Genomic DNA, 13,820 nt, shown 5'->3' with positions numbered 1-13,820 from the left:
TTTATAATTATTAACAAACAGGAGGGAGAGATTTACACGAAATTCTTGTAATAATGCCCGATTTTGGCTCATTGACTTCCATTATAAATCAGTTTTTGATATGCTGTAAACCTGATGTGTTATAATGCATTTTCTGTGCATTACTGATGCAATCGCTTCTTTGACGAGTCATAAACATGAAAATAGAGGAATTTGTGTGTTGAGAGTGTTAACACAAATATCCACTAGGTGGCGCCAAAGGCTAATGAATACAAAATGCATGCATAAAAAAATTTATTGTTATGACTTGTGGACTTGTTTGAGCCTCTAACTATGTCATATGAAATATTCAAATTATTATTTTATTTTATATATATATATACAGCATAGTTAGTCTTGCTATTAGCATAATACCGCTATTATTGTCCACAGGGGGCTTTAAAAAAAATTAATAAAATAAAAACTATATATGTATAGATAGGTCTGATGCCACTGAACATTTTGAGCGGTTGAAAGTGAAAAAAATATTCATAATTGACTAAGTTATCTCACTTCAAAGGAAATGCCTGATTTTGGCAAAATTACAAGAGTTTTGTGCTATTCGGAAAACTGCCATTGTGTGAAAACTGGGCATGCAGAAAAAATTATATTGTTATGACTTATGGACTTATTCAAGCATCTAAATATGTCATATGAAATATTCAAATTAGACCTTTATTTTACATATATATATATATATATACAGCATAGTTAGTCTTGCTATTAGCATAATACTGCTATTATTGTCCATAGAGGGCATTAAAAACAAACTTTTTTTTAAAAAAACTATATATGTATAGATAGGTCTGATGCCAGTGAACATTTTGAGCGGTTGAAAGTGAAAACAATATTCATAAATGCCTATGTTATCTCACTTCAAAGAAATGCCTGATTTTGGCAAAAATTACAAGAATTTAATCAAAATATAACGCCCGGGGGTTAAACGTAGCCATCCACTATCACGCTTAAGGATAATCTATGGTCAAAATTAATAGTGCAATTAATCTGCGTTAATTCATGATTAATGCAATATTTTTTTGTGATTAATTAATCAGTTAACACTTTAACTTTGACAGCACTAATTTAAATACAAAACATGCTTTGTTTTTAAAACATCACTATCCTAGCGATAATGCTAAAAGCGAAGGACCTGACCGATATGCAATTTTTTAGGCCAATGCAGATTTTTGGCAGAAAAAAATATCGATTTATCGGCCGATTATTTCATATATATATATATATATATATATATATATATATATATTATGTACAGACGCTCCCCTACTTACGAACATTCGAGTTACGAACAACGGTACATACGAACATTTCTGCGCGTACAGTATGTCGAAAAATGTTCGGAAAGAGATGCTGTAAGTTAGATTTTGTATTGCGCGTAGTGCTTCTTTCTGCCGCTAATACCGACGCTTGGCGCTGTGAGAGCTCATTGGAGGCTCAGCAACGTGTCGAGGAGGAGGAGGAAGAAACGCCGGTCCCCATGAAGGCGGAAATAACTTTTGAAGCCGATTCCAGCGACGACGAAGAATCTCTCATGATATAAAATCCTCCTCCTCCATCATCTCCTTAAGCATCGAGTACATCTTCCAAAAGTAAGTTAAACTTCATTTTATTTATCTTATTACGTACATGTACATACTGTACTGTGTGTCTCTCGCTCTCTCTCTCTAACATACGTAGTAGTACAGTACAGTACAGTACTGTACGTATTCTCTCCATTTTATTAAAAGTTTTTTTCAGTACAAACCAATGCAGGTTACTTGTACAAGCCTTAAACATACTTATATAAACCTTCAATATACTTATATAGGCTTTAAACATAAATTATACAACAAAATATAGCACTGAAGCAACTTACGAACAAATTCACCTTACGAACGATCGTCCGGAACGTAACTCGTTCGTAAGGTGGGGAGCGTCTGTAATGCGTAAAGAATGGTTTTATTATTGACACATAAACTATATGATAATCTTTTATACTTCATGAAATTTGTTGATAAGGTCATACTATGTACTTGTCATTCAAAACCAGAGTAAATCCTAATAGCAAAAGTTAGTGCGTAAGTGACACCCATTGAAAAGGAATGGGGGGATAATTTTATTCGTTTTATATATGTATTCTAAATAATCGGCCCATTAATTTGTAATTGGTATTTTGTGCTGCCAAAAATGTATATCTGTCTGGCCCTATTTTAATGTCTCCATTTGTCATTCTGTCTTGCAAACCAGATGGGAGTAGATCATGAAGATTCTTTGCACATCTATAAATTGAAGCAGAAATCATTGTCATTTAAATCCTTTTGAATCAAAATCGTTCTGAATCAAAAATCAAATCGTGACAGTCAAAGATTCCCACCCCTAACAAAAAGGTTGTAATTTTTTGTTAAAATAACTTACATTAACCCTTCTTACCTCTCTGTTCCCATCTTCCCCATCCCTTGCATATGTCTTCTCTTTCTGTCAGCAGATGTTTGTCTCGTGAGACTGAAGGTCTTCAACAACAGCAACGATGCACACTTCAGTGGTCAGCTGCAGACTGAATTTGGGTGTACTTTTTAATGGACTACTTGTCGCTGTAATTGCAGCTTTACTTTGGCAGTACTCCAAGTTGAGAGAACATGCTACAATGCTAGAGGAAGAGTTGCACATGGCACAGCGGTCCCAAGAATTTACACATACCAATATAGACTATCATCGAGCCCTGCAGGCTCTTCATGAAGATGGCACCCGCATGGTGTGCAGCAGCAAAATGCACACTGACCGCATCTGCCGCTTTGATTACCTCTGCTACTGTACAGAGGGAGATGAATTTGTATTCTTTCATTCCAATGCCTCTATTATGGTGCCAAACTTGGGTTCTAGACGATTCCAACCTGCTTTGCTTGACATGTCCTCAGTAGAAGATCACAATACCCAATATTTCAACTTTTTAGAGCTTCCAACTGCTGCTTTGAAGTTCTTGTCCAAGCCTGTGTTTGTACCAGATGTGACATTGATTTTTAACAGGTTTAATCCTGACAACATAATGCATGTTTTTCATGATGATCTGCTGCCAGCTTTCTATACTATGAAACTGTATTCGGACCTGGACGAGAGAGCACGTTTGATGTTCATGGAGGGTTGGGGTAAAGGGCAATACTTTGACCTCTACAGACTTTTAAGCAGTAAGCAGCCACTTCTCAAAGAGCAGCTAAAAGATTTCGGAAAGCTAATTTGTTTTACTAAATCTTATGTGGGTGTGTCCAAGATGACAACTTGGTATCAGTATGGGTTTGTTCAGCCACAAGGGCCCAAAGCTAACATTTTGGTCTCAGGAAATGAGATTAGACAGTTTTCCGAATATTTTATGGTCAAAATGAACATCACAAGAAAGGAAGAGGTGGAGAAGGATGTTGGTAATGTGGGAGATGAGAGCGAGAAGGATGAATACATAGTTGTGTTCAGTCGCCTAACAACAAGGCTAATACTCAATGAAGCAGAGTTAATCATCGCACTAGCTCAGGAGTTCAAGATGAAAGTCTTTAAAGTTTCTCTGGAGGAACAGTCTTTTCCCAGCATTGTCCAGGTTATCAGTGGTGCTTCCATTCTAGTGACCATGCATGGAGCCCAGCTTATCACCTCACTTTTTCTCCCCCGAGGAGCTATTGTGGTTGAACTTTTCCCCTTTGCTATAAACCCAGAGCAGTATGCTCCATACAAAACCCTTGCTACACTTCCAGGCATGGATCTACATTATTTTTCATGGAGAAATACCAAGAAGGAGAACACCGTTACCCATCCAGACAGACCCTGGGACCAAGGGGGTATAGCTCACTTAAAGAAGGAAGAGCAAGAGCGAATATTGGCAAGCAAACAAGTCTCAAGGCACAAGTGTTGTCGCAACCCAGAGTGGCTCTTTCGAATCTACCAAGATACTTTGATAGATATCCCTTCACTTCTTGATGTTGTCAAGGAAGGGATAAAGACTAGGCAAAGTTTTAAGAAGTCCAAACCTGCCAGTAAAATTCATCCAGGCAGGGTTAGGGAACCTCTGTGTCAAACCTCGGTGCAAGCTACTGACAAGGCACAGCTTATTATCTCTTGGCAAATCCCATGGAATCTGAAATACTTGAAGGTCAAAGAGGTTAAGTATGAGGTGTGGATTCAAGAAGAAGGAGAAAATACTTATATGCCTCATATCATTCAACAGCAAAACTACACGTTTTCAGAAAATATTAAGCCTTTTATCACCTACCTGGTATGGGTCAGGTGTATATTCAACAACAACCTTCTGGGTCCCTTTGCAGATGTTCTTTTGTGTAGAACTTAAAGCTGCTATACAATTGTGATATTATTATTATTATTATTATCATCATCATTATTCTTATTATTGTATTAGTTTCTGGTTTTGTTGTTTTAGACATTAAACATGTAACAAAGTCCATGTTTTAATTACTGATTGTCCTGTGATACAAAATTAAGTTGTGATTATGGAGTAGAGTTCAATTTGGAACAGTTTTTGAATAACTAATTAATTGTTGTGCCGATTAAATTGGCCAATTACAGCCATTCTAAAATCAGTAAAAATCATTGGCAAATTGGTCGTTGTATGGCGATTGTCTAACAATTTACTATGTTGTACACAGATAATGTCACCCATCCATCCGCAAGAGGCGGAGTACACTCTTATTTGGTCACCAGCCAATCGCAGGGCATATGTAGACAATCATTCACACTTATATTTATACCTACAGACAATTTAAAGTATTCATTTAACCGACGATGCATGTTTTTGGAATGTGGCAGGCCAGGAACCCGGAGAACCGGATGTAAAAAATGTAGTGTTCTATGTCCATGAACAGCATGAACACTAGAATATCAAGGATGCATGTTATGTATTGATGTTTGGCGTTGACAAAAAAAAAAGTGAACTTCATGAAAATCGATTGAGAAATTAGCAAGTTATTCAATTTGCATGCATTGCCTTTGATGAGAATGGGAATTACAGCCACCAATATTGCTGGGGTGGACTGTTGCAGTGTGCTGTTGTATCACCCAACTCTTTGACCAGAAGGGCGAACCCCACGGGCGGCCGTGACATGGCCTCGTGTGGGATGACGAGGCTTGTAACCCTCCGTAGGCCGAAAAGACTTCCCAGTACGTGACAGAGGGGCGGCCGGGAGAGCGGCTCCCCCCGAGTTTGACGGAGCATAAGGCCTGGCAAGGCTAGCAAACTTACGCCTTGCGTCATTAGCACGTATTGTGCGTTCCAGTGCTCCTGTCGCTGCTGATCCGAAAACTTGACCCGGCACCACAGGGAGGTGATGCAGTTCCTTCCGAGAGGGCTCTCGCAAGCGCCATGTTACAGAACGATGCAGCCTCCCCTATTTCGTTGTCTCAAAGCTGCGGAGAGAGCAAGTAGGAGATGCGCTTCGGCGTTGGCCAGGCGTACTACTACCGTTGGCGTGTTGTACGACTGACTTAGTGACCAGTTCGTCAATCAAGTGTCACGGAGGGCTAGGGCATCTCACAGCCTCTCCAAGGGCCTCCTCCGGGGAGACGATGAGTGAAGCCACATAATACATTAGGCTTATGGTCCAAACAATTAGGATTCAGAAACCGCTTATTTGCCAGGGCACGGCCGGGAGCCGAGGATAAACAGACTCAAAAGATAAAAAAGTCTCGGTTAGTAGTCCATCGGAGAGAGACCACACTCAGTAGGAGGCTCAGAAAAGCCAGACCTGTCCAAATGTAAACGTTGGAAGGCGCTAAGCATAACAGTGCGCACAAATTCCACTCCAGCTGAAAAACTTTCAGGAGGAGGAGAAAATGGGGCAGTGGAAACAGAGTCCATGCCCAAACATGCCTCAGAATCCCGGACGGAGACAGCATCCTCGGTGACGTCGTCTGCTTGGGAGGGCAATTGGAGTGTAACCTTAACCCATCTGGCATATCCACCAATGCATAGGGCAACTCCACTGCAGATGGGTGAGAAACAGAAGGGTTTCAATCACCCAACTGCGCCTATATTGCCGTCACACTCGCCTGCAAACGGCTCAACTGCAAGGCGATCTGAAAGTCCGCTTGATTCTTACTCCGATGGTGAAGGCCAGCAGGAGAAGCAGACCTGCGTTTTGCCCGACCCCTGCGAGGGTGCCACCGCCGACGATGAACGCCCCTGGAAAGCCGCTGCGTCCTGGTGAGTCAGCGCAACATCAGTTATGTTCACCGGAGTGTGGCCCTGCGTGTGGCAGAGGAGGCAAAAAAATGGCCTCTTCGGAAGCGAAAAACCGGTCTCTTCACCAACGGAACAAATGTGTGCTAACAGCAACACGTAAATGAACGTCTGTGTCGTCATAAACTAGCAGAAGTCATGACAGACAATATCAAAGCCACCAAACAACATCAAGGCGGCTTGCGACCTCGTGGACGGAGCCGCATAAGTTGCGAGGCAATACAAGCTAGGAAAAGATACGAAATAACTACCAACACTAGTGATTTGTATTCAAAACAAGTCAAAGTAACAGTAGGCAAGACGTCAACAGTCGCTAACATCCACCAGGCTACTTACAAACTTGAAGCCGCACTCAGCGATGAGGAGTGGAGATCATGTAAAGATGGAAGGGGAGCTCCAACGTCCATACATAAATACTGAAAGTCCAAATACACCGAGCCGTCGCAGCCAAGGGGGGCGGGGAACCTCACTGCCCCGATCAACAAGACAACAGGCCACCAGCGACGGCGACGAAGAACGGCGGTAAATGCCATGAGTGATCGCGTGAGAAGGTCAAAGAGACTCGGTTCCGGCTACAATCCCCTTTCATACATAAGTATCATGTCAGCCGGAACCCTGGAAATGTCCTTTTATGAATTCTTTCTCGAGTGTCTGTCATACAAAGACACATAAACAGTGAAGCCATGCTGACAAAAGCCATAGAATAAAAAATGTTTAAGATGACTTTTAAAATGGACAGCCTACACTAAACAAAGTATACAGGCTGCCATCCTTTTATTATTATTATTTTATTCAAATTTATTCAAAAACGTTGATATTGGTAATAGGGATGTAACAATATCCAAACATCACGATACGATATCATGATCTTGTGCGGAGGTTGGCGATATTAAAAAAAGGGTCACAATATGGTAAAAAATTTTTTTTTAAAAAACACAATATTGTGCTTTTGTACAAACCAGCAACACATATAAACTACCTAAATCTCTAATAAGACTTAATATTGAGGCACTTGCTTGCTAATGCACACACACATTGAGTTACTCCACATATTGACTCAGTTCACAAGCATATTACATTCCCCTTCATCTGACCATTAGTGTGGATTTTAAACATAGAAGGGCCAAAACATTTTGTGAAAATTAAACTGCTCTAAAAAACTAACCACCAGAGGGTGCTAGAACTGCGAAAATGAAAATCAACCTGACTTATTTTTTATTTTCTTTTTTTTACAGATTGCTGCTTTACTATTGTGACATGACGACGACAGTATTGTGGCAATTTTAATATCGCAATATCACCACGATATTGCCGTTATTGTTACATCCCTAATTGGTAATGTGGCAACTTCACATCAATGTGTGGTGAGATAACTCTAACCCGCGTGACAACGCCACCTTGGTGATTCCAACCAAGACATCAACTTTACAAAAGTTCAGTATTCACTGATGAGCATGAGATGAAGAAAAAAAACATACAAAGGTTTATTTAATTCATAAAATAGTTCAAAATACCCTCAGTCCAAAGCTCAACGATGGGGCCAAGGTCCTTCAGAGTGGGGAAGACCCTATGAAAATACAATAAATGTACACTAAATGTGACAGTCACACACTCACGCAAGTGAAGGAAGGGGCAAGTGAAACCACGACCAGGAGGCACAGCACACACACAAAAAAAAGGTCGCTGCCACCCAGGCACTCGTGCCACCACCGTTGAGTCTGGCACTGAAGGGGGGAAAAAGAAACAAGGAAGTAGGAGCAAATCAATTAACAAGCAAATCAATTAACCAACTAATTATGAAACAAAAAAAAGCAATTTGGTCAAATAACCCACCCAAATAAACCCCAACAAAACTACAAAAGATATTAAAACTAATGTTTAAAAGAAGACAATCTTGTTACAAAAAGTCCAAACACTTATTGCGAGGGCTTAGACCAGGGGTGGGCAAACTTTTTGACTTGCGGGCCACAATGGGTTTGAAATTTTGACAGATGGGCCGGACCAGGAGCATTTGGACCTCATAGCACAGTAAAAACACACAGATAAATGTACAACCCAATTTACTTATAGTGTGCACTAAGGACTGCGTTTTTCAAATGTGCAAAATCCACTTATTTAAAACAGCTTTTCCAATAGCTTCATTTTTATTGTTTTAGCTCAACTTTTGCTGTGTTTTTATGCTTTGTAAAGTGACCTTGGGTGTTCTGAATGGTGCTGTTTTTAAATGAAATGTATTATTATTATTATTATGATTATTATAAAATAGCCCTAAACCAGGTAGTACGTTTGCCTCAATGAATATGCAAGATGCGGCATTTGCACACTATTTGGCAAAGTGGGAGGAGAAATGTAAATAGATTATAATAGCACATACACTGTGATCTGTCAAACCTGGTGACTGCATCTATTATTAATAGATTTCAATTCAAGGCGTAAAGTTAAAGAATTTTTTTCCATTGGCCCACCCATTTTTAACCCAGGCCCACAGTACGTGTGACACATGCTGCATGATAGCCGCTGCTGCCTGTCACGCGCTGAGGACAAAGCGCGTACATCCAATCCGTCTCTGACCACTTTTTCATCTCCGTGGGGGACGCATAGCACACGGTGTTTGTGCAGCAGCTCAAAAAGAAGCCAAAAGCAAACGAGGAAACGCTCATAGAATGCTCGACGCACGCCCCGGGGATGTATTCACCAATATCAACAGTCTCCTGCATGCGCGCTCCTCACCTCACCCATGACAACATGTAGAAAGACTATCTTCAGCTGTCAAAAGGATCAAAACACGCAACAGTGCCACAATGTTGACTGATAGACTGAACTCTTTGTCCCTGCTTTCTTTCAAAAAAGAATTGACCGATTATCTGGACTATCAGGACATTATTGCTGTGTTCAACACAAAACCGTGCCGTCTCCTGCTGTAAATGTCCAAATCCAATAAGATAAGATAAGATCCACTGATTGTCACACCCATCTAAGTGGGGCGAAATTTGTTCTCCGCATTTAACCCATCCCCTGAGGGAGCGGTGAGCAGCAACAGCGCCGCGCTCGGGAATCATGTGGTGATCTAACCTCCCAATTCCAACCCTTAATGCTGAGTGTCAAGCAGAGTGACAATTGGTCCCATTTTTATAGTCTTTGGTATGACCCGGCCAGGAATTGAACCCACGACCTCCCAGTCTCAGGGCGGACACTCTAACCACTCGGCCACTGAGCTGAATAAAAAAATAAAAAAATAATGAAATAAAAAATAAAAATAAAAAAAATTGAATTTTTTTCTAGCCTTATTGGATAAGTTCGGCGGGCCGGATTGAAACGCATAACGGGCCATATTTGGCCCGCGGGCCGGGGTTTGCCCATGCTGGCTTAGACTAACAAACAGGCAGATTGCCAGGCAGGTCAGGCAAGCGAATGGATGAATGAATGAGCAGTTCAATCAGTTTGCGCAGACAAAGGGATGTCGAGCACGCTTGCCCGGGAAGAAGGGAACGGTGGTGCGGCACCGACGACCATCCAACAACGGCATAAGAAGTTCAGCCGCGCCTCCGCATGGCGAGTTTGGCACAGAAGCACAATTTCCACACGTCACAACACAACAAAAGCAAAGCAAAACAGCCGTGATCTAACGGTGATGTCCCTCTTTCCCACCGCACACCTGTCCCACTCGAGCAATCTTAATGTACACCACGAGTCAGGGCCAGGAGGAGAGCTCTGGCATACCAGACGTGCATGATCAGTGGCACACATGGTGATAAACACAGAGGATGGCGAGACCCGGAAGTGGGCAGGTCTCCAAGCGAAAGAGTCAGAGGAGGACGCAAGATGCTAACCTACCAGCTTTTATAGTGAATACTTACTAACCAGTAGGATTGGTTAGAATTGAGTCATACAATAGGATTTAATGACTCACCTTACCACGTTCAAAACCAACCCACCACCCCCCACCCTCTTTTTTTTTTTTGCATTGTCGCCCGGACGATGAAACTAAATCTCATGTAATCTAATTCCAGGGACTGAACAGAGCCGACAGCCCATTGGCTGCCACTCCAGAAGAGGTTGCTGCTTCCTGTGTTCGCGCCGACCTAGGGAGGTGATGCACGTTTGCATGATGTCCAGCTGTTGCGCAAGTAGTACGACGCAGAAATCTGACTACTGGGAGCTTTGTCTTGAGTGTTCCTTAACTGCTAAGTCAATGGTTCCCGTCATTCACCTGGTAAAGCCATTTGAGTGATATGTTCCTTCAGAGCTGGATAAGAGGAAGGTACCAGGTTGGAGGCAAGCCCATTTGCCCGCAGTTGAGAAGGCACTACGTGAGGAGTCCCACCTGTTAAAACAAACAGAGCATCCTTAGGCCATGAGTCATATTCTAACCATCAGTTGGTGACACTGAGGCAGGCTTTCTGGTCACGGGTGGGAAACGCCAATGTGTACTAAAAACACCCGTAATAACAAGCACATTTTCAATCCCATTACAAGCTGGTTCCAAAATCGTGAAGTCCAATGCCAAGCTCTCATTTGGTCGGGAAGCCAGGAGGTGTCCCATGGTGGCCGGAGCAGATTGTGGAGTGTCCTTTACAACTTGACTTCTGTTACATGCCTGACACCACTGGTCAACATCTGATGCCAGTAAGCACCTCTGCCTGAGTAACTTCAAGGTCTTCTTGCTGTAAGTGCCCCAGCACCAATTCCAGTCACTCCATATGTTGTTCAGCATTGGTGGAAAAGACCACAATATAATCCAAATAAAGAAGCAAGGACTGGCATTGTTGGTCTCCAAAAGTCCACTGCATGAGCCTCTGGAAGGTGCTGGGTGCATTGCAAAGGCCAAAGCGCATGCAGTTCCATTCGAAAAGGCCAAATGGAGTACAAAATGTGTTTTTTTGGTCGATCTGCTTCCGCCACAGGCACTTGGTTGTACCCAATGGCAGGGTTCATGGTGGAAAACCAGTAGGCATTCCTTGATTCAAAGAAGCGGAAAAGCATCCTTCCTTGTCTTTTGATTAAGTTGCCAATAGTCGACACACATGCAAATTGTACCTTCCTTCCTTTTAACCAGAACTATGGGTGTGGCACTGCAGCTCTCACGGGTGACTTGGGCTTCAAGTCGTTGGCTAATGTTTAAAAAAAAAAGGTGATGAAAGTACTTTTGTTGCCTTTCAAAACAAAAATTCAACAACATAATTTCCATAAAACAAATTATTATTATTACCTTATCCTTGGATGATGTCATACTACAAGATGCGCCCCATTCTGGAAGGTCGCGCGCCACCACACCTGCGGTCGTTAAGTTGGTCGCTATACACTCACATATTCACTCACAGTGAACAAAAACCAAAGTCATACAATGCAAAAAACTCAAGCAAAACAAATGCCTTTATTTGATAGATCTTGTAGACATGATCACAGATCATGCTGCATGCTAGCCTAGCTTTAATTGAAATGTAGTGACACGAGTTGTAATCAGCCTCGGAACTACGATGAAGTCTGACATTTGGGCGCACTGATGATGCAGGAAAGATGTCCCCCTGAGTTTCATAAAAACCACGATCCTTCCCATCCACTTTCGCTGCGGCAAAAACCTCTGGTAAAACTAACGTTCCTCTTCCATTGGGACGGGCATGGAGCTTGTGTACAGCTTCTAATCTACTCCAACTACTGATGCGTTTAAGGTACACAGAATATGTCAGAATTTGTAACTTTCGCTCAAAATTTTAATAAACTCTTCCCGAATACTCCCAACTTGTAGCATGTACTCAATGATAGCTAAATTGAAATGTACTACCAAAATATATGTGGAAATTGCTACATGATCTTTGTTTTTATTTTAACTAATAGCTTGTTTTGGGGGTTTGCAGTCAGAGTAAGGTCCTAATAAGAAACAGGTAGCAGTGTGTTCAGAAATTAGGGGGACAATAAAGAACCAAAATAAGAAGAAAAAACAACAATCACAGCGTTTTATCAAAAACAAACAATGTAGCTTGCTGAGATGTGTCAGTTTATTGTTGGGTACAGTCCCAATAATAAAATATTAACAGCTACACCTACAGAAAAATAATAAAAGGCATTTTCTCTTACCTGAATCAAGCTAAATGTAAAGTACGACATTTATATGCTACTTGCACTATAGGAAAATCCTAATTGTGTTATTTAAAATGTAAATTTCGTGTACATTTTACAGAATCATTTTATTTATGTAAATATGTTCATAAATGATTCTTCATACACGAATGTCAAAACGTTTTTATGGTGATTGGCATTGGAATTGCAAACAACTGTTTCATATGCGTGATGTATTGTTAAGCCATTATTTGAATTAAGAATTTTACAATGGATACCCCCCCCCCTTTACCCCTTAAGCCCCCCAACACACACACACACACACACAAACGTACTAGCGCACATATCTACATCCACACCCTCTAAGAATTTCCCGTGCTATTCATCTACTTTAAGCACCCCCAACCCTCCACACACGGTGGTTCGGTGGTCAAATTGGATTCAAACCCCAAGTGGGTGGATAGTACAGGCACGTTATTATTATGCCCCTTTTTTTTCCCCCCTGTTCACAAGGATTCAGATACAGTAAAGAACATTTAAAAAATAATAATCCTTTGGATAGTGCACTACAGGGACATCGATATTCAAACATCTTCCCTCATTCTGTTTCTGCAGGTGGTCATGAAGAAGAAAACTGGTGGCAGTTCCTCCTGGTATAGATGGTTATACAGGAAAACAGATTCACAATGTGTCTGCTGCAGGAAAGACTACCTTGTCTATTGTACCACTGCAACAAGATCTTCATCTTACTCCATTGCCATGTGTAACAATTAAAGACCAGTCACCCTCAATTTTTTTTGTCTATTCCTTTTCTTAACATTTCACTCTTGGAAATATGCGCTTAGTCAACCTAGGGTGGGGTGAGATGCCTCCGTTCTCCCCCTTTTGCCTAAACCAGAGACAGTCCCAAACAGGTTACACTCTTTTGAAGTCAACCACAGGCCATCTCACCAGGATGTGAATGTTTGTTTGTCACCAGCCAGAACCACAAGTTAATGGCATCAAAGTATTTTATCGGAAAGCATCATCTTGACCCCTGCTGACATCGCAGACTGGCAGTCTGCAAACTCTTATCAAAGTCATAAAACAACATGGGCCAAAAGGTCCGTTGGAATCCTGGTCAGTACATTCCAGCCTTCTTGGAGGTTACACGTGACCAGAGTGCCTCAAAGTGGTTACGATCGAACATGCTCACATGAAACACCTATACATCCAAGTGAATTTACGCACAACTGAATGTTTCACATCATGTTATGTCTATGAAAAAGGAATGTCATATGTATTTAAACAGGAATGATGATTGTAAACCCAGAGATTATTTAGTTACTCCAGAAAAAACGAAATGATCTCATGATGCGTTATTAGTTGATATGTGTAACGATAACATGTTTTGCTTGGAAGGACTTGACTTGCCAGCCTGACCAAATTAATTTTTTAATGATTAATTCTTCAATAATTTGGAGTTTAAAAGAGGGACGGCGCCTGCACCCCCTTTGTGATGGACACACCCCGCAAC

General features: G+C 41.5%; 2 protein-coding genes across 11 annotated transcripts in view; both read left to right on the top strand.

The window, feature by feature from the left end:
* Nucleotides 1–4,454, top strand: part of pomgnt2 (protein O-linked mannose N-acetylglucosaminyltransferase 2 (beta 1,4-)) — a 21,785-nt gene extending 17,331 nt beyond the window's left edge. For 5 of the 8 annotated variants that reach the window (XM_077575143.1, XM_077575142.1, XM_077575139.1 and 2 more), the window contains one exon: nt 2,498–4,454. In XM_077575143.1, the coding sequence (XP_077431269.1) occupies nt 2,543–4,342 (1,800 nt within the window). In that variant the 5' untranslated portion in view covers nt 2,498–2,542 and the 3' untranslated portion in view covers nt 4,343–4,454. Of the gene's footprint in view, nt 1–1,385; nt 1,626–2,497 lie in introns of those variants that run through there. The other 3 variants (XM_077575144.1, XM_077575141.1, XM_077575145.1) reach the window with 2 other exon arrangements.
* The window catches only part of LOC144057501 (uncharacterized), a 30,263-nt gene extending 17,168 nt beyond the window's left edge, over nt 1–13,095 (top strand). The window contains exons 1-3 of one of the 3 annotated variants that reach the window (XM_077575148.1): nt 6,073–6,211; nt 10,258–10,337; nt 12,920–13,095. In XM_077575148.1, the coding sequence (XP_077431274.1) occupies nt 6,112–6,211; nt 10,258–10,337; nt 12,920–13,078 (339 nt within the window). In that variant the 5' untranslated portion in view covers nt 6,073–6,111 and the 3' untranslated portion in view covers nt 13,079–13,095. Of the gene's footprint in view, nt 1–5,864; nt 6,212–10,257 lie in introns of those variants that run through there. The other 2 variants (XR_013295272.1, XM_077575147.1) reach the window with 2 other exon arrangements.
* Nucleotides 13,096–13,820: the final 725 nt, after the last annotated feature.

Source organism: Vanacampus margaritifer, chromosome 9, assembly GCF_051991255.1.
Source record: "Vanacampus margaritifer isolate UIUO_Vmar chromosome 9, RoL_Vmar_1.0, whole genome shotgun sequence".
Taxonomy (NCBI): domain Eukaryota; kingdom Metazoa; phylum Chordata; class Actinopteri; order Syngnathiformes; family Syngnathidae; genus Vanacampus; species Vanacampus margaritifer.
This window is presented reverse-complemented; position numbering and strand designations above follow the sequence as displayed.